Consider the following 21529-nt stretch of genomic DNA (forward strand, 5'->3'; position numbering starts at 1 on the left):
GTTCCCTCATCGGCAAAATGGGGATTTAGTGCCTGTCCTCCCGCTTGGACTGTGAGCCCCGTGTGGGACTTGATTATCTTGTATCCATCCCAGCGCTTAGTTCAGTGCTTGACACATACAAAGCGCTTAACGGATATGACAATTATTGTTGTTATTATTATTTCACCTCTCTGAGCCTCATCCCTACAGTGGGAATGAGAATCCCTGCCCCTTTCCCTTCCTATCCCTCACTGGGCTGGTGGGAGGGTAAATGTAACCAACTGAGGAAGGTTTGGGAGAGAGGAGGGGCGGGGGAAGAGAAAGAAGAGGGAAGGAGCAAGGGGGGAGACAAGGGACAATTTCAGAGAGGAGGAAGAGGAGGGGCGAGGGCATGAAGGAGAGGAGGGACAAGGAGATGAAGGAGAGGAGGGATGAGGGGAGAAGGGAGAGGAGGGACGAGAATGTGAAGGAGAGGAGGGATGAGGGGAGAAGGGAGAGGAGGGACGAGAACGTGAAGGAGAGGAGGGATGTGGGGATGAAGGTGAGGAGGGATGAAGGAATAAAGGAGAGGAAGGACAAGGGTGTGAAGGTGAGGAGAGACGAGGGCGTGAAGGAGAAGAGGAATGAGGGTTTGAGGGACAGGAGAGATGAGGGTGTGAAGGAGAAAAGGACTGAGGGTTTGAGGGAGAGGAGGGACAAGGGGATGAAGGAAAAGAGGGACAAGGGCATGAAGGAGAGGAGGAAAGTGAGGATAAAGGAGAGGAGGGATGAGGGGATGCAGGAGCGGAGGGATGAGGGAAGAGGGCAGAAGAGGAGCAAGGCTGTGAAGTAGAGGAGGGACAAGGGTGTAAGGCGAGGAGAGACGAGGGCGTGAAGGAGAAAAGGAATGAGGGTTTGAGGGACAGGAGGAATGAGGGGATGAAGGAGATGAGGGACAAGGGCATAAAGGAGAGGAGGGACATGAGGATGAAGGAGAGAAGGGATGAGGGGATGAAAGAGGAGGGACGAGGGCATGAAGGTGAAGAGGAAGGAGGGTTCTGAGGGAGATGAAAGGGGGCATGAAAGAGAGGAGCGAAGTGAGGATAAAGAAGAGGAGGGATAAGGGGAGAAGGGAGAGGAGGGGCAAGGGCATGAAGGAGAGGAGGGATGAGGGGATGAGAGAGGAGGGATGAGGGCATGAAGGAGAAGAGGAATGAGGGTTTGAGGGAGAGAAGGGACGAGGGGATGAAGGAGAAAAGGGACAAGGGCATGAAGGAGAAGAAGGATGTGTGGATGAAGGAGAGGAGGGATGAGGGGAGAAGGGAGAGGAGGGGCAAGGGCATGAAGGAGAGGAGGGGTGACGGGGTGAAAGAGGAGGGACGAGGGTGTGAAGGGGAAGAGAGACGAGGGAATGAAGGAGAACAGGAATGAGGGTTTGAGGGAGAGGAGGGACGAGGGGATGAAGGAGATGAGGGACAAAGGCATGAAGGAGAGGAGGGATGTGAGGATGAAGGAGAGGAGGGATGTGAGGATGAAGGAGAGGAGGGATGAGGGGAGAAGGGAGAGGTGGGGCAAAGGCATGAAGGAGAAGAGGAATGAAGGTTTTGATGGAGATGGGATGAAGGAGATGAGGGACAAGGGCATGAAAGAAAGGAGGGATGGGGGATGAAGGAGAGGAGGGATGAGGGGATGAAGAGGGATGAGGGAGAGGAGGGACAAGGGGAGGAGGGAGAGGAAAGACAAGGGGAGGAGGGACGCAGGGCAGAGGGAGAAGAGGGACGAGGGGATGAAGAAGAGGAGGGGAAATGTGGGGCAGAATGGAGAGGCGAGAAGGGCAGGGCAGCGCAGGCCCTTACCGGAGTCGATGTTGATGCCACGCTCGAAGGCGGCGAAGAACTGCTCCCCCTCGAACATGTCCACGATGTCGGAGGGCTCAGGGCCCCGGTAGCGGCCTTGCAGCTTCTGCAGGGTGGGGTCCACCTGCCGGACAAGATGGAGGGCCCCGAGGCCTCAGACGGGGGTGACGGGGATGGGGGCGGGGGACCGTCCGGGGGCCGGGGGGAGGGCGGGGAGCCCACCTTGTGGTTGGGGACGCACTGAAGCAGCACCTGCTCGGGATCCCGCTTCCTCTGCAGGGCGATGAAGTTCACCCGGTACAAGCGCAGGCGCTCGTATACCTTCCGGGCGATGCCTCCGATGTACGTCTTGGTGGTGTACCACAGCCAGTACCTGCGGGGGGGACGGGGAGCGGGCCGGGGGCCAAGGAGGGCGCGGGGCCCTCGGGGAACGGAACCCAGGGGTGACTGTAAGCTCAGCCTCTAATAATAATAATAATGGCATTTGTTAAACGCTTACTATCAATCAATCAATCGTATTTATTGAGCGCTTACTGTGTGCAGAGCACTGTGCTTGGGAAGTACAAGTTGGCAACATATAGAGACAGTCCCTACCCAACACTGGGCTCTGTGTGAAACACTGTTCTAAGCACTGGCGGGGGATACAAGGTGGTCAGGTTGTCCCATGTGGGGCTCACAGTCTTAATCCCCACTTGACAGATGAGGGAACTGAGGCCCAGAGAAGTGAAGTGACTTGCCCAAAGTCACACAGCTGACGAGTGGCAGAGCCGGGACTAGAACCCTGATGTGCATTTAGCTTTAATTCTGTTGATGACTTGACACCTGTCCACATATTTTGTTTTGTTGTCTGGCTCCCCCTTCTAGACTGTGAGCCCGCTGTTGGGTAGGGACCGTCTCTAGATGTTGCCGACTTGGACTTCCCAAGCGCTTAGTCCAGTGCTCTGCACACAGTAAGCGCTCAATAAATACGACTGAATGAATGAATGAATGAATAGAATTATAGCTAAACACACATGACTTGACACCTGTCCCTATGTTTTGTTTTGTTGTCTCTCTCCCCTTTCTAGACTGTGAGCCCGTTGTTGGGTAGGGACCGTCTCTAGATGTTGCCTACTTGGACTTCCCAAGCTCTTAGTCCAGTGCTCTGCACACAGTAAGGGCTCAATAAATACGATTGAATGAATGAATGAATAGAATTATAGCTAAACACACATGACTTGACACCCGTCCCCATGTTTTGTTTTGTTGTCTGTCTCCCCCTTCTAGACTGTGAGCCCGTTGCTGGGTAGGGACCGTCTCTCAATGTTGCCGCCTTGTACTTCCCAAGCGCTTAGTCCAGTGCTCTGCACACAGTAAGCGCTCAATAAATACGATTGAATGAATGAATGAATGAATGAACAGAATTATAGCTAAACACACATGACTTGACACCCGTCCACATGTTTTGTTTTGTATGTTTGTACATATTTATTACTCTATTTATTTATTTACTTATTTTACTTGTACATATCTATTCTATTTATTTTATTTTGTTAGTATGTTTCGTTTTGTTCTCCGTCTCCCCCTTTTAGACTGTGAGCCCGTTGTTGGGTAGGGACTGTCTCTAGATGCTGCCAACTTGTACTTCCCAAGCACTTAGTCCAGTGCTCTGCACATAGTAAGCGCTCAATACATACGATTGATGGTGATGATGACTGTCTCTATATGTTGCCAACTTGTACTTCCCAAGTGCTTAGTCCAGTGCTCTGCACACAGTAAGCGCTCAATAAATACAATTGATGATGTTTTGTTGTCCGTCTCCCCCTTCTAGACTGTGAGCCCGTCGTTGGGTAGGGACCGTCTCTCTGTGTTGCCGACTTGGACTTCCCAAGCGCTTAGTGCCGTGCTCTGCACACAGTAAGCGCTCAATAGATACGATTGAAAGAAAGAAAGAACGAACCCCTGACCTCTGGCTCCCAAGCCTGGGTTCTTTCCACTGAGCCATGCTGCTTCTTGAAAGTGACATCAACCCATCCAAGTCCTATCCCATGGTCCGGGTGTGCCCAGAGTTGATTGATTGATTGATTGGATGCTGCTGCAGAGCCAGCCCAAATCAATCAATCATATTTATTGAGCGCTTACTATGTGCAGAGCACTGTACTAAGCGCTTGGGAAGTACAAATTGGCAACACATAGAGACAGTCCCTACCCAACAGTGGGCTCACAGTCTAAACCCCCCTGCCCGTCTGCCCCCCACCCCTCAAGCCCCGGGGCCTCGGTGGGGGGATGGCGAGGGGAGGACTGACCAGGAGAAGTGGGAGACCTCGAAGAGGGCGTACAGGTGGGTGAGTTCCAGGTGCACCTGGCCCGTGACGTCATCCCAGGTGTGGCCCCGCAGGTCCCCGTGCAGCAGGTGCAGGCAGGAGCGGTCCAGCGTCAGGCCTGGGGCGGGGACCCGGGGTCAGCCCACGGCCCTTTCCTCCGTCGGCCCCTCCCTGGGAATTAGCCACCCTTTTCTCCCACCCCCTCCCCTCCCTGGGGACCCCGGGGGGCATCAATAATAAAAATAATGGCATTTATTAAGCCCTTCCTATGTGCATATAATAATAACGATGGCATTTATTAATGCCATCATTATATGTTATAATATGTATGTTAATATATAATATATATAACATATAATACATATATAATATAATATATAATAAATATAATATATTATAAACTATAACATATTAATATAATATTAATAACATATATAATATAATATATATGTTGGCAACATTATATGTTTTTAGACTGTGAGCCCACTGTTGGGTAGGGACTGTCTCTATATGTTGCCAATTAACATATATAATATATGTTGGCAACATTATATGTTTTTAGACTGTGAGCCCACTGTTGGGTAGGGACTGTCTCTATATGTTGCCAATTAACATATATAATATATGTTGGCAACATTATATGTTTTTAGACTGTGAGCCCACTGTTGGGTAGGGACTGTCTCTATATGTTGCCAATTTGTACTTCCCAAGCGCTTAGTACAGTGCTCTGCACACAGTAAGCGCTCAATAAATACGATTGATGACGATGATGATGATTATATGTTGCCAACTTGTCCTTCCCAAGCGTTTAGTACAGTGCTCTGCACACAGTAAGCGCCCAATAAATACGACTGATGATGATGATTTATTAAGCGCTTACTACGTGCAAAGCGCTGTTCCAAGCGCTGGGGAGGTTACAAGGTGATCAGGTTGTTCCCCGTGGGGCTCACAGGCTTCATCCCCATTTGACAGATGAGGTAACTGAGGCACAGAGAAATTAAGTGGCTTGCCCAAAGTCACCAGCTGACAATGGAGGAGCTGGGATTTGAACCCATGACCTCTGACTCCAAAGCCCGGGCTCTTTCCACTGAGCCACGCGGCTTCTCTGGTATGTGCTGCTATGTGCATAGCACTGTTCTAAGCTCTGGGGAGGTTACAAGGTGATGAGGTTGTCCCACGGGGGCTCACAATTACAGACGAGGTCACTGAGGCCCAGAGAAGAATAATAATAAGGGCATTTATTAAGCGCTTACTATGTGCAAAGCACTGTTCTAAGCGCTGGGGAGGTTACAACGTGATCAGGTTGTCCCACGGGGGGCTCACAGTCTTAACCCCCACTTTACAGATGAGGTGGCTGAGGCCCAGAGAAGTGAAGTGACTTGCCCAAAGTCACGCAGCTGACAATTGGCAGAGCCGGGATTCGAACCCACGCCCTCTGACTCCAAAGCCCGGGCTGTCTCCACTGAGCCACGCGGCTTCTCCAAATACCCTGGGATGGCAGGAGGGGTGGGGGGTGGGGATGTGGAGGGGGAGGGACTGCAGAGTAATAATAATAATAATAATGGCATTTATTAAGCGCTTACTATGTGCAAAGCACTGTTCTAAGCACTGGGGAGGTTACAGGGTGATCAGGTTGTCCACGTGGGGCTCACAGTCTTAATCTCCATTTTACAGATGAGGTAACTGAGGCACAGAGAATAATAATAATAATAATGGTGGTGTCGTTAAGCTCTTACTATCATCATTATCATCAATCGTATTTATTGAGCACTTACTATGTGCAGAGCACTGTACTAAGCGCTTGGGAAGTACAAATTGGCAACATATAGAGACAGTCCCTACCCAACAGTGGGCTTACAGTCTGTGCAAAGCACTGTTCTAAGTGCTGGAGGGGACAACAAAGTGATCAGGTTGTCCCACTTGGGGCTCACAGTCTTAATCCCCGTTTTACAGATGAGGTAACTGAGGCCCAGAGAAGTCAAGTGGCTTGCCCAAGGCCACCCAGCTGACAAGTGGCGGAGCCGGGATTCGAAGCCATGACCTCTGACTCCCAAGCCCTCGCTCTTTCCACCGAGCCACGGAGAAGTGAAGTGACTTGGAGAAGCAGCGTGGCTCAGTGGAAAGAGCCCGGGCTTGGGAGTCAGAGGGAGTGGGTTCGAATCCCGGCTCCGCCACATGTCTGCTGTGTGACCTTGGGTAAGTCACTTCACTTCTCTGAGCCTCAGTGACCTCATCTGTCAAATGGGGATTAAGACTGTGAGCCCCACGTGGGACAACCTCGTTACCTTGTTTCCCCTCCCCAGCGCTTAGAACAGTGCATTGCACATAGTAAGTGCTTAAGCAATCAATCAATCGTATTTATTCATCATCATCATCATCAGTCGTATTTATTGAGTGCTTACTGTGTGCAGAGCTCTGTACTAAGCGCTTGGGAAGTACAAGTTGGCAACATATAGAGACAGTCCCTACCCAACAGTGGGCTCACAGTCTAAAATGGGGAGACAGAGAACAAAACCAAACATACGAACAAAATAAAATAAATAGAATAGATAGGTACAAGCAAAATAAATAGAGTAATAAATATGTACAAACATATATACATCACCATCATCAATCGTATTTATTGAGCGCTTACTGTGTGCAGAGCACTGGACTAAGCGCTTGGGAAGTACAAGTTGGCAACATCTAGAGACAGTCCCTACCCAACAGTGGGCTCGCAGTCTAAAAGGGGGAGACAGAGAACAAAACCAAGCATACTAACAAAATAAAATAAATAGAATAGATACGTACAAGTAAAATAAATAGAGTAATAAATATGTACAAACATAGATACATCACCATCATCAATCGTATTTATTGAGCGCTTACTGTGTGCAGAGCACTGGACTAAGCGCTTGGGAAGTACAAGTTGGCAACATCTAGAGACAGTCCCTACCCAACAGTGGGCTCACAGTCTAAAAGGAGGAGACAGAGAACAAAACCAAACACACTAACAAACTAAAATAAATAGAAGAGATATGTACAAGTAAAATAAATAAGTAGAGAAATAAATATGTACAAACACATATACATCTATACAGGTGCTGTGGGGAAGGGAAGGAGGTAAGATGGGGGGATGGGGAGGGGGACGAGGGGGAGAGGAAGGAAGGGGCTGAGTGTGGGAAGGCCTCCTGGAGGAGGTGAGCTCTCAGTAGGGCCTTGAAAGGAGGAAGAGAGCGAGCTTGGAGGATGGGCAGAGGGAGGGCATTCCAGGCCCGGGGGATGACGTGGGCCGGGGGTGAGCTTTATTGAGCGCTTACTGTGTGCAGAGCACTGTACTAAGCGCTTGGGAAGTACTTAACAAATTTGTTAATGGCTTAACAAATGCCATTATTATTATTATTACTTGCCCAAAGTCGCCCAGCTGACAATCAATCAATCAATCAATCAATCGTATTTATTGAGCGCTTACTATGTGCAGAGCACTGTACTAAGCGCTTGGGAAGTACAAATTGGCAACACATAGAGACAGTCCCTACCCAACAGTGGGCTCACAGTCTAAAAGGGGGAGACAGAGAACAGAACCAAACATACCAACAAAATAAAATAAATAGGATAGAAATGTACAAGTAAAATAAATAAATAAATAAATAAACAGAGTAATAAATATGTACAACCATATATACATATATACAGGTACTGTGGGGAAGGGAAGGAGGTAAGATGGGGGGGGACAAGCGGCGGAGCCGGGATTTGAACCCACGGGCCCGGTCCAAGGCCTCTCCCGCGGGCCCTCTCCGTCACCCGCCAGGCCAAGGGTCCCGGGCGTCCCGTCCCCCGCGGGGCACTCACCTCGGACCCCCGGGGGCAGGGGCAGCTGGACCCGCACGGGCCGGAGGAAGGGCGGCTGAGGAGGGGGGTGGTCCTGGACCAGGCGGACCAGGGGGCCGGCGGCGGCCGCCCGCTCCCCCGTCACCGCCCGCACCGCGCGAAGCTCCCGGGCCGAAAGTGGCAGCACCTGTCCCGAGGGAGGAAAGCGGGGGGTCTCCGGCCGTCGTCCGGGGGCCACACGGAGCCCCTTCCTGGACCCCTCTGATGATGATGATGACGGCATCTGTTAAGCGCTTACTATGAGCAAAGCACTGTTCTAAGCGCTGGGGGGGGATACAAGGTGATTAAGTTGTCCCACGTGGGGCTCACAGTCTTCATCCCCATTTGACAGATGAGGGCACTGAGGCTCAGAGAAGTTAAGTGACTTGCCCAAGGTCACACAACAGACATGTGGCAGCGCTTGGTATGGTGCTCTGCACACAGTAAGCGCTCAATAAATACGATTGATGATGATGATGATTGAGCCCCTTCCTTCCTCTCCCCCTCGTCCGCCTCTCCACCCCCCCACCTTACCTCCTTCCCTTTCCCCACTGCACCTGTATATATGTATATATGTTTGTACATATTTATTACTCTATTTATTTATTTATTTATTTATTTTACCTGTACATATCTATTCTATTTATTTTCTTTTGTTAGTATGTTTGGTTTTGTTCTCCGTCTCCCCCTTTTAGACTGTGAACCCTCTGTTGGGTAGGGACTGTCTCTATGTGTTGCCAACTTGTACTTCCCTAGCGCTTAGTCCAGTGCTCTGCACACAGTAAGCGCTCAATAAATACGATTGATGATGATGATCTTGACTACATATTTATTAAACTCTATTTATTTCTTTATTTTACTTGTACATATCTATTCTATTTATTTTCTTTTGTTAGTATGTTTGGTTTTGTTCTCTGTCTCCCCCTTTTAGACTGTGAGCCCACTGTTGGGTAGGGACTGGCTCTATATGTTGCCAACTTGTACTTCCCAAGCACTTAGTACAGTGCTCTGCACACAGTAAGCGCTCAATAAATACGATTGATTGATTGATGTGGCAGAGCCGGGATTCGAACCCATGACCTCTGACTCCAACCTCTGACCTCTCTCCCTGGCCTTCTAGTCTCACAGTCTTCTAGACTGTGAGCCCACTGTTGGGTAGGGACTGTCTCTATATGTTGCCAACTTGGACTTCCCAAACGCTTAGTCCAGTGCTCTGCACACAGTAAGCACTCAATAAATATGATTGATTGATTGGTGGATTGGCCGCCCCCTCCTCATCCTCCATCTCTTCTCGGACTCCCGGTTCCCCTTGAACCCCCACACCCCTCCTGCCACACTCCTTCATAATAATAATAGTAATTATGGCATTCAGTATTAATAATAATGACGACATTTATTTAGAGAAGCAGCGTGGCTCAGTGGAAAGAGCCCGGGCTTTGGAGTCAGAGGTCACGGGCTCAAATCCCGGCTCCGCCAATTGTCAGCTGTGTGACTTTGGGCAGGTCACTTCACTTCTCTGGGCCTCAGTTCCCTCATCTGTAAAATGGGGATTAAGACCGTGAGCCCCCTGTGAGATGACCTGATCACCTAGTATCCCCCCAGCACTTAGAACAGTGCTTTGCACATAGTAAGCTCTTAGCAAGTACCCCTAGATGTTGCTGACTTGGGCTTCCCAAGCGCTTAGTGCTCTGCACACCATAAGTGCTCAATAAACACGATTGAATGAATGAATGAATAGCACTGGTAAGCCCATTGTTGGGTAGGGACCAACTTGTACTTCCCAAGCGCTTAGTACAGTGCTCTGCACACAGTAAGTGCTCAATAAATACGATTTAATGAATGAATAGCACTGGTAAGCCTACTGTCGGGTAGGGACCGTCTCTAGATGTTGCCGACTTGGACTTCCCAAGCGCTTAGTCCAGTGCTCTGCACACAGTAAGTGCTCAATAAATACGACTGAATGAATTATTTAATGAATAGCATTGGTAAGCCCATTGTTGGGTAGGGACCATCTCTATCTGTTGCCGACTTGTACTTCCCAAGCATTTAGAACAGTGCTCTGCACACCATAAGCGCTCAATAAATACGATTGAATGAATGAATGAATAGCACTGGTAAGCCCATTGTTGGGTGGGGACCATATCTAGATGTTGCCAACTTGAACTTCCCAAGCGCTTAGTCCAGTGCTCTGCACACAGTAAGCGCTCAGTAAATACGATTGAATGAATGAATTAAAGAATAGCATTGGTAAGCCCATTGTTGGGTAGGGACCGTCTCTATCTGTTGCCAACTTGTACTTCCCAAGCGCTTAGAACAGTGCTCTGCACACCGCAGGTGCTCAATAAACACGATTGAATGAATGAATGAATAGCAATGGTAAGCCCATTGTTGGGTAGGGACCATCTCTAGACGTTGCCGACTTGGACTTCCCAAGCGCTTAGTCCAGTGCTCTGCACACAGTAAGAGCTCAATAAATACGATTGAACGAATGAATTAATTCATGAATAGCATTGGTAAGCCCGTTGTTGGGTAGGGACTGTCTCTAGATGTTGTCCACTTGGACTTCCCAAACGCTTAGTCCAGTGCTCTGCACACAGTAAGCGCTCAATAAATACGACTGAACGAATGAATTAATTAATGAATAGCATTGGTAAGCCCGTTGTTGGGTTGGGTTGGAGGCCTTCCCAGACTGAGCCCCTTCCTTCCTCTCCTCCTCCTCCACCTCTCTATCCCCCCACCTACCTTACCTCCTTCCCTTCCCCACAGCACCTGTATATATGCATATATGTTTGTATGGATTTATTACTCTATTTATTTATTTATTTTACTTGTACATATCTATTCTATTTATTTAGTTTTGTTAATATGTTTTGTTTTGTTCTCTGTCTCCCCCTTCTAGACTGTGAGCCCACTGTTGGGCAGGGACCGTCTCTATATGTTGCCGACTTGGACTTCCCAAGCGCTTAGTCCAGTGCTCTGCACACAGTTAAGTGCTCAATAAATGTGATTGATTGATTGATTGATAGGGACCGTCTCTAGATGTTGCCGACTTGGACTTCCCAAGCGCTTAGTCCAGTGCTCTGCACAGAGTAAGCGCTCAATAAATACGACTGAACGAATGAATTAATTAATGAATAGCATTGGTAAGCCCGTTGTTGGGTAGGGACCGTCTCTAGATGTTGCCGACTTGGACTTCCCAAGCGCTTAGTCCAGTGCTCTGCACAGAGTAAGCGCTCAATAAATACGACTGATTGATTGATTGATAGGGACCGTCCCTAGATGTTGCCGACTTGGACTTCCCAAGCGCTTAGTCCAGTGCTCTGCACACAGTAAGCGCTCAATAAATACGACTGAACGAATGAATTAATTCATGAATAGCATTGGTAAGCCCGTTGTTGGGTAGGGACCGTCTCTAGATGTTGCCGACTTGGACTTCCCAAGCGCTCAGTCCAGTGCTCTGCACAGAGTAAGTGCTCAATAAATACGATTGAATGAATGGATGAATGAATGAATGAATGCTCCTCCTTCCCCCCAACCCCAGACCCTGGGCTTCGCCTTCCAGGACCACCCCGTCACCCCCACCCGCTCCCTCTCCTTCCCCGGACCCCCTTCTTCTTCTCCTCCTCCTCCTCCCCGGACCCCCCCGGCTGTCCCCTCTTCCCCGCCCCGATCCCCCTCCCGGCGCACCTGCATGCAGACTTGTCGGGGCTCGGCGGTGACCCCGGGGGGGAAGATGACCTTGACTCCGGGGTCCACGGTGGAGTAGAGCAGGGCCCCCTCCCGCGGCACCCGACAGCGGTTCTCCACCAACCGCGAGACCACCAAGAACCAGGAGAAGTGCCAGACCCGGCAGCTCGCCCACAAACGCTGAGGCCCGGCGCGGAGGGGACGGCGGGGAGGAGAGAAGTCAGAAAGGCATCACTTAATCCATCAGTCGTATTTACTGAACGTTTACTATCACCTCCCCCAGGAGGCCTTCCCAGACTGAGCCCCCTCCTTCCTCCCCCGGCAACCTCCCCACCTTACCTCCTTCCCCTCCCCACAGCACCTATATATATGCATATACACCTATATAGCACATATGTTATTATTATTACATATACAATATTACATATTATTATTGTACATATAGTATGTCACCATTAATTTATAGTATCACATATAATAATATAATATAACGTAATATAGTATAATACAATATAATAATATAATATGATATGATATATGATATGATACCATATAATATGATATTATACATTCTATAATATAATATCATATATAATATATCATATCATATATTATATAACACATCATGCAATATAATCTAATATATCATATATATTATGTAATACAATGCTATATGTAATAAAATATAATATAATATAATATAATATATCATGTAATACAGCATATTAAATTATATATTACATTATATTATATAATGCATAATATCATTGTATGATATTATATTATAGAGTGATAAATATGCACAATATATGGTAAGTATACAATTATAATACAATACAATATAATATGCATCATATAATATAGTCTACAACATATTATATCATATATATCATATAATGCTATATGTTATATAATTTAATATTATATTATACATATACCATATATATTGTACATATTTATTACTCTATTTTACTTGTACATATTTATTCTATTTATTCTATTTTGTTAATATGTTTGGTGTTCTCTGTCTCCCCCTCCTAGACTGTGAGCCCGCTGTTGGGTAGGGACCATCTCTAGATGTTGCCAACTTGTACTTCCCAAGTGCTTAGTACAGTGCTCTGCACACAGTAAGCGCTCAATAAATACGATTGAATGAATGAATGAATGTTGGGTAGGGACCGTCTCTAGATGTTGCCAACTTGTACTTCCCAAGCGCTTAGTAAAGTGCTCTGCACACAGTAAGTGCTCAATAATAATAATAATGGTATTTGTTAAGTGCTTACTATGTGCAAAGCACTGTTCTAAGCGCTGGGGAGGTTACAAGGTGATCAGGTTGTCCCACAGGGGGCTCACCGTCTTTATCCCCATTTGACAGATGAGGTCACTGAGGCCCAGAGAAGTGAAGTGACTTGCCCAAAGTCACCCAGCTGACAAGTGGTGGAGCCGGGATTTGAACCCATGACCTCTGAATCCAAAGCCCGGGCTTTTTCCACTGAGCCATGCTGCTTCTCTAGTACAGTGCTCTGCACACAGTATAAATACGATTGAATGAATAATAATAATGATAATGATGATAGCATTTATTCATTCATTCATTCATTCGTATTTATTGAGCACTTACTGTGTGCAGAGCACTGTACTGAGCGCTTGGGAAGTACAAGTTGGCAACAGATAGAGACGGGCCCTACGCAACAACGGGCTCACAGTCTAGAAGGGGGAGACAGACAAAGAAAAACATGTAGACTGAACGAATGAATGAATGATTTAGCAGAAATGCTCCCTGCCCACAACAAGCTGACAGTCTAGAGCAGCAGTGTCTAGTACAGCAGCATGGCCTAGGGGGAAAAGACTGTGACTGTGAGTCCGTTGTTGGGTAGGGACCGTTTCTCTATGTTGCCAATTTGTAATAATAATAATAATAATAATAATAACGGCATTTGTTAAGCTGTTAGGGAAGCAGCGTGGCTCAGTGGCAAGAGCCCGGGCTTTGGAGTCAGAGGTCATGGGTTCAAATCCCGGCTCCACCACTTGTCAGCTGGGTGACTTTGGGCAAGTCGCTTCACTTCTCTGGGCCTCAGTTACCTCATCTGTCAAATGGGGATAAAGACGGTGAGCCCCCCGTGGGACAACCTGATCAGCTTGTAACCTCCCCAGTGCTTAGAACAGTGCATTGCACATAGTAAGTGCTTAATAAATGCCATTATTATTATTAAGCGATTACCATGAGCAAGGCACTGTTCTAAGCGCTGGGGGGGGTACAAGGTGATCAGGTTGCCCCACGGGGGGCGCACAGGCTTCATCCCCCTCCCAACGTGGCTCAGTGGAAAGAGCCCGGGCTTTGGAGTCGGAGGTCACGGGTTCAAATCCCGGCTCCGCCAACTGTCAGCTGTGCGACTTTGGGCAAGTCACTTCACTTCTCTGGGCCTCAGTTCCCTCATCTGTAAAATGGGGATTAAGACTGTGAGCCCCACGTGGGACAACCTGATCACCTTGTAACCTCCCCAGCGCTTAGAACAGTGCTTTGCACATAGTAAGCGCTTAATAAATGCCATTATTATTATTATTATTATTATTATTATTATTAAGCGCTAACTATGAGCAAAGAACTGTTCTAAGCACTGGGGGGGGATACAAGGTGACCAGGTTGCCCCATGGGGGGCTCACAGGCTTCATCCCCTTCCCAGCGTGGCTCAGTGGAAAGAGCCCGGGCTTTTGAGTCGGAGGTCACGGGTTCAAATCCTGGCTCCGCCAACTGTCAGCTGTGCGACTTTGGACAAGTCACTTCACTTCTCTGCGCCTCAGTGACCTCATCTGTAAAATGGGGATTAAGACTGTGAGCCCCATGTGGGACAACCTGATCACCCTGTAACCTCCCCAGCGCTTAGAACAGTGCTTTGCACATAGTAAGCGCTTAATAAATGCCATTATTATTAGTAGTAGTATTATTAAGCACTTACTATGAGCAAAGCACTGTTCTAAGCGCTGGGGGGGATACAAGGTGATCAGGTTGCCCCACGGGGGGGCTCACAGGCTTCATCCCCATTTTACAGATGGGTAACTGAGGCTCAGAGAAGTGAAGCGACTTGCCCAAGGTCACACAGCAGACATGTGGCGGGGTTGGGATTAGACCTCCCGACCTCCGACCCCCAAGCCCGGGTTCCGGCCGCTGAGCCACGCTGCTTCTCAGCGGCCGTACTTCCCAAGCGCTTAGTCCGGTGCTCTGCACGCAGTAAGCGCTCAATAAATACGACTGACTGACTGAATGAATGGTCCAGCACAGAGCCAGCCCCCGCCCCCTCCGCGTACCCTCCCTCAGCATGGCTCAGTGGCAAGAGCCCGGGCTCTGGAGTCAGAGGTCAGGGGTTCGAATCCCGGCTCCGCCACATGTCTGCTGGGTGACCTTGGGCAAGTCACCTAACTTCTCTGAGCCTCAGTGACCTCATCTGTAAAATGGGGATTGACCGTGAGCCCCACGTGGGACAACTTAAACACCTTGTATCCTCCCCAGCGCTTAGAACAGTGCTTTGCACGTAGTAAGCGCTTAACAAATGCCATCATCATCATCATCACCACCTTGGCGCCTTCCCACTCCACCTCCGTGTCCAGGTCGCACCCGCCGCCGCCTTCGCTGAGGGTCCTGACGACGACCTCGCGGCCCCGGGTGGCTCGGGGGAAGGCAAACGGTAGCCACAGCTGCACCTCCTAAAAATAATAACAATCATGATTATTATTGATCGACTATTATTATTATTATTGATAATAATTATTGATAATCACGACAGCATTTATTAAGCGCTTACTATGTGCAAAGCACCGTTCTAAGCGCTGGGGAGGTTTCAAGGCGATCAGGTGGTCCCACGGGGGGCTCACAGTCTTCACCCCCATTTTACAGATGAGGGAACTGAGGCTCCGAGAAGTGAAGTGACTTGCCCAAGGTCACACAGCAGACAGGTGGCGGAGCCGGGATTCGAACCCATGAACTCTGACTGCAAAGCCCGGGCTCTTTCCACTGAGCCACGCTGCTCACTTTACAGATGAGGGAACTGAGGCCCAGAGAATAATAATAATAATAATGATGGCATTTGTTAAGCGCTTACTATGTGCAGAGCACTGTTCTAAGCGCTGGGGGGAGATAAAAGGTGACCAAGTTGTCCCACATGGGGCTCACAGTCTTAATCCCCATTTTACAGATGAGGTAACGGAGGCTCAGAGAAGTGAAGTGACTTGCCCAAAGTCACACAGCTGACACTTGGTGGAGCCGGAATTTGAACCCATGACCTCTGACTCCAAAGCCTGGGCTCTTTCCACTGAGCCACGCTGCTTCTCTCTGATCTCCCATCCTCGTGTCTCTCTCCACTTCAATCCATACTTCATGCTGCTGCCCGGATTATCTTTGTCCAGAAACGCTCTGGACATATCACTCCCCTCCTCAAAAACCTCCAATGGCTACCGATCAATCTGCGCATCAGGCAGAAACTCCTCACCCTGGGCTTCAAGGCTGTCCATCACCTCGCCCCCTCCTACCTCACCTCCCTTCTCTCCTTCTACTGCCCAGCCCGCACCCTCCGCTCCTCCACCACTAATCTCCTCACTGTACCTCACTCTCGCCTGTCCCGCCATCGACCCCCGGCCCACGTCATCCCCCGGGCCTGGAATGCCCTCCCTCTGCCCATCCGCCAAGCTAGCTCTCTTCCTCTCTTCAAGGCCCTGCTGAGAGCTCACCTCCTCCAGGAGGCCTTCCCAGATTGAGCCCCTTCTTTCCTCTCCCCCTCGTCCCCCTCTCCATCCCCCCGCCTTACCTCCTTCCCCTCCCCACAGCACCTGTATATATGTATATATGGTTGTACATATTTATTACTCTGTTTATTTATTTATTTATTTATTTTACTTGTACATTTCTATCCTACTTATTTTATTTTGTTGGTATGTTTGGTTCTGTTCTCTGTCTCCCCCTTTTAGACTGTGAGCCCACTATCGGGTAGGGACTGTCTCTATGTGATGCCAATTTGTACTTCCCAAGCGCTTAGTACAGTGCTCTGCACATAGTAAGCGCTCAATAAATACGATTGATTGATTGATTGATTGATTGATTCTCTCTGTGCCTCATCTGTAAAATGGGGATTAAGACTGTGAGCCCCCCGTGGGACAACCTGATCACCTTGAATCCTCCCCAGCACTTAGAACGGTGCTTGGCACATAGTAAGCGCTTAATAAATGCCATCATTATTATTCTATGGGCCTCACTTCCCTCATCTGTAAAATGGGGATGAAGACTGTGAGCCCCCCGTGGGACAACCTGATCACCTTGTATCCTCCCTAGCACTTAGAACGCTGCTTGGCACATAGTAAGCGCTTAATGAATGCCATCAGCGTGGCTCAGTGGAAAAGAGCCTGGGCTTTGGAGTCAGAGGTCATGAGTTCAAATCCCGGCTCCGCCAATTGTCAGCTGTGTGACTTTGGGCAAGTCACTTGACTTCTCTGCGCCTCAGTTACCTCATCTGTAAAATGAGGATTAAGACTGTGAGCCCCCGTGGGACAACCTGATCACCTTGTAACCTCCCCAATGCTTAGAACAGTGCTTTGCACATAGTAAGTGCTTAATAAATGCCATTATTATAGAGAAGCAGCGTGGCTCAGTGGAAAGAGCACAGGCTTTGGAGTCGGAGGTCAGGGGTTCAAATCCCCGCTCCACCAATTGTCAGCTGTGTGACTTTGGGCAAGTCACTTCACTTCTCTGGGCCTCAGTTCCCTCATCTGGAAAATGGAGATTAAGATTGTGAGCCCCTGTGGGACAACCTGATCACCTTGTATCCTCCCCAGCGCTTAGAATGGTGCTTGGCACATAGTAAGCGCTTAATAAACGCCATCATTATTATTCTATGGGCCTCCCTCAGTTCCCTCATCTGTAAAACGGGGATGAAGACTGTGAGCCCCCCGTGGGACAACCTGATCACCTTGTATCCTCCCCAGCGCTTAGAACAGTGCTTGGCACATAGTAAGTGCTTAATGAATGCCATCATTATTATTCTCTGTGCCTCAGTTCCCTCATCTGTAAAACGGGGATGAAGACTGTGAGCCCCACGTGGGACAACCTCATCACCTTCTAGACTGTGAGCCCACTGTTGGGTAGGGACTGTCTCTATATGTTGCCAACTTGTACTTCCCAAGCGCTTAGTACAGTGCTCGGCACACAGTAATCAATCTATTGAGCACTTACTGTGTGCAGAGCACTGTACTAAGCGCTTGGGAAGTACAAGCTGGCAACACACATTGACAGTCCCTACCCAACAGTGGGCTCACAGTCTAGAAGGGCTCACAGTCTAGAAGTAAGCGCTCAATAAATACGATTGATTGATCGCCTTGTAACCTCCCCAGCGCTTAGAACAGTCTTCTAGACTGTGAGCCCGCTGTTGCCACTCGTCTGATATGTGACCTTGGGCAACTCACTTAACTTCTCTGGGCCTCAGTTACCTCATCTGTAAAATGGGTTTTAAAAAACGTGAGCCCCACATGGGACAACCTGATTACCCTGTATCTACCCCAGCGCTTAGCAGAGTGCCTGGCACATAGTAAGTGCTTAACAAGTTGTTGTCGACTTGTACTTCCCAAGCGCTTAGTCCAGCGCTCCGCCCACAGTAAGCGCTCAATAAATACGGCTGAATGAATGGATGAACAGTGCCTGGCACACAGTAGGCACTTAACAAACGCCCTACTGAGAGCTCACCTCCTCCAGGAGGCCTTCCCAGACTGAGCCCCTTCCTTCCTCTCCCCCTCGTCCCCCTCTCCATCCCCCCCATCTTACCTCCTTCCCTTCCCCACAGCACCTGTATATATGTTTGTACATATTTATTACTCTATTTATTTATTTTACTTGTCCATATCTATTCTATTTATTTTATTTTGTTAGTATGTTTGGTTTTGTTCTCCATCTCCCCCTTTAGACTGTGAGCCCACTGTTGGGTAGGGACTGTCTAGATGTTGCCAACTTGTACTTCCCAAGTGCTTAGTACAGTGCTCTGCACACAGTAAGCGCTCAATAAATACGATTGATTGATTGATATTTATGTACATATTTATTACTCTATTTATTTATTTATTTTACTTGTACATATCTATTCTATTTATTTAATTTTGTTAATATGTTTGGTTTTGTTCTCTGTCTCCCCCTTCTAGACTGTGAGCCCACTGTTGGGTAGGGACCGTCTCTAGATGTTGCCAACTTGTACTTCCCAAGCGCTTAGTCCAGTGCTCTGCACACAGTAAGCGCCAATAAATATGATTGATTGATATTTATTTATGTACATATTTATTACTCTATTTATTTATTTATTTTACTTGTACATATCTATTCTATTTATTTAATTTTGTTAGTACGTTTGGTTTTGTTCTCTGTCTCCCCCTTTTAGACTGTGAGCCCACTGTTGGGTAGGGACTGTCTCTAGATGTTGCCAACTTGGACTTCCCAAGCGCTTAGTACAGTGCTCTGCAGATAGTAAGCGCTCAATAAATACGATTGATTGATTGATATTTATGTACATATTTATTACTCTATTTTACTTGTACATATCTATTCTATTTATTTTATTTTGTTAGTACACTTGGTTTTGTTCTCCGTCTCCCCCTTTTAGACTGTGAGCCCGCTGTTGGGTAGGGACCGTCTCTAGATGCTGCCAACTTGGACTTCCCAAGCGCTTAGTACAGTGCTCTGCAGATAGTAAGCGCTCAATAAATACGATTGATTGATTGATATTTATGTACATATTTATTACTCTATTTTACTTGTACATATCTATTCTATTTTATTTTGTTAGTACGTTTGGTTTTGTTCTCCGTCTCCCCCTTTTAGACTGTGAGCCCACTGTTGGGTAGGGACTGTCTCTCGATGTTGCCAACTTGGACTTCCCAAGCGCTCAGTCCAGCGCTCTGCACCCAGTCAGCGCTCAATAAATACGATGGATTGATTGATCCTTATTACGATGGCTATTATTCTGCCCACGCACCTGGTGGAACGGGACCCCGTGGGGCTGCAGCTCCAGGACGTCGCTCAGCAGGACATCGTGGGGCCCCAGGCGGACGAGCCGAGGACCCGGCGGGAGCAGGCGATAGCGGACGCGGATGGGGATGGGGGCGGCCCCCGGCGGGAAACGCAGCCGGACCCCGCAGCCCAGGGTCACCTGGCAGCCCCGCGGCATCACCGGGAAGCTGGGGAGACCCCGCGCCCGCCGTCAGGACGTCCTCCCGACCCCCCCCTCGGACCCCCCGATGTGCCCCGCCGGGTACCTATCCGCATCCGACCCCAGGAAGCGCGTGGCCGTCTCCGGTGCCTCTGGTTGTCCTGCCGAGAGATGGTCAAGCCGTCAATCAATCAATCGTATTTATTGAGCGCTTACTGTGTGCAGAGCACTGGACTAAGCGCTTGGGAAGTACAAGCTGGCAACATCGAGAGACAGTCATCATCATCATCATCATCAATCAAATCTCCCCCTTTTAAACTGTGAGCCCACTGTTGGGTAGGGACTGTCTCTAGATGTTGCCAATTTGTCCTTCCCAAGCGCTTAGTCCAGTGCTCTGCACATAGTAAGCGCTCAATAAATACGATTGATGATGATGATGATGATGATCAATCGTATTTATTGAGTGCTTACTGTGTGCAGAGCACTGGACTAAGCGCTTGGGAAGGACAAGCTGGCAACATATAGAGACAGTCATCATCATCAATCGTATTTATTGAGCGCTTACTGTGTGCAGAGCACTGGACTAAGCGCTTGGGAGTACAAGCTGGCAACAGTTCTTACCCAACAGTGGGCTCACAGTCTAAAAGGGGGAGACAGAGAACAAATCGTCAAATCAATCAATCAATCGTATTTCTTTAGCACTTACTGTGTGCAGAGCACTGTACCAAGCGCTTGGGAAGTACAAGCTGGTAACATATAGAGACAGTCCCTACCCAACAGTGGGCTCTCAGTCTAAAAAGCCATCAATCAATCATTATTCCGACTGATTGGGGCCGTGACCCCCACGTCCCCAAGCCCCCATTCATTCACTCAATCGCATTTATTGAGCACTTACTGTGTGCAGAGCCCTGTACTATTCATTCATTCATTCATATTTATTGAGCGCTTACTGTGTGCAGAGCCCTGTACTATTCATTCATTCAATCGTATTTATTGAGCGCTTACTGTGTGCAGAGCCCTGGACTATTAATTAATTCATTCAATCATATTTATCGAGCGCTTACTGTGCGCAGAGCCATGGACTATTCATTCATTCATTCATATTTATTGAGCGCTTACTGTGTGCAGAGCGCTGTACTATTCATTCATTCATTCAATCGCATTTATCGAGCGCTTACTGTGTGCAGAGCCCTGGACTATTCATTCATTCATTCAATCGTATTTATCGAGCGCTTACTGTGTGCAGGGCCCTGGACTATTCATTCATTCATTCAATCGTATTTATCGAGCACTTACTGTGTGCAGAGCCCAGGACTATTCCTTCATTCATTTAATCGTATTTATCGAGCGCTTACTGTGTGCAGAGCCCTGGACTATTCACTCATTCATTCAATCATATTTATCGAGCGCTTACTGTGTGCAGAGCCCTGGACTATTCCTTCATTCATTCAATCGTATTTATCGAGCGCTTACTGTGTGCAGAGCCCTGGACTATTCATTCATTCAATCGTATTTATCGAACGCCTACTGTGCGCACAGCCCTGTACTATTCATTCATTCATTCAATCGCATTTATCGAGCGCTTACTGTGTGCAGAGCCCTGGACTATTCATTCAATCGTATTTATCGAGCGCTTACTGTGTGCAGAGCCCTGGACTATTCATTCATTAATTCAATCGTATTTATCGAGCGCTTACTGTGT

General features: G+C 48.2%; 1 protein-coding gene across 1 annotated transcript in view; it reads right to left on the reverse strand.

Annotated features, from left to right (window-relative positions):
* The window catches only part of PIDD1 (p53-induced death domain protein 1), an 80802-nt gene that overhangs the window by 11587 nt on the left and 47686 nt on the right, over nucleotides 1–21529 (reverse strand). Inside the window, exons 7-14 of the mRNA XM_038765380.1 lie at nucleotides 19934–19988; nucleotides 19654–19855; nucleotides 15227–15355; nucleotides 11654–11833; nucleotides 7949–8114; nucleotides 4100–4235; nucleotides 2037–2187; nucleotides 1815–1938 (exon numbers count right to left, since the gene is read on the reverse strand). Of these exons, the coding sequence (XP_038621308.1) occupies nucleotides 1815–1938; nucleotides 2037–2187; nucleotides 4100–4235; nucleotides 7949–8114; nucleotides 11654–11833; nucleotides 15227–15355; nucleotides 19654–19855; nucleotides 19934–19988 (1143 nt within the window). The remainder of the gene's footprint in view (nucleotides 1–1814; nucleotides 1939–2036; nucleotides 2188–4099; nucleotides 4236–7948; nucleotides 8115–11653; nucleotides 11834–15226; nucleotides 15356–19653; nucleotides 19856–19933; nucleotides 19989–21529) is intronic.

Source organism: Tachyglossus aculeatus, chromosome 22 (assembly GCF_015852505.1).
Source record: "Tachyglossus aculeatus isolate mTacAcu1 chromosome 22, mTacAcu1.pri, whole genome shotgun sequence".
Taxonomy (NCBI): domain Eukaryota; kingdom Metazoa; phylum Chordata; class Mammalia; order Monotremata; family Tachyglossidae; genus Tachyglossus; species Tachyglossus aculeatus.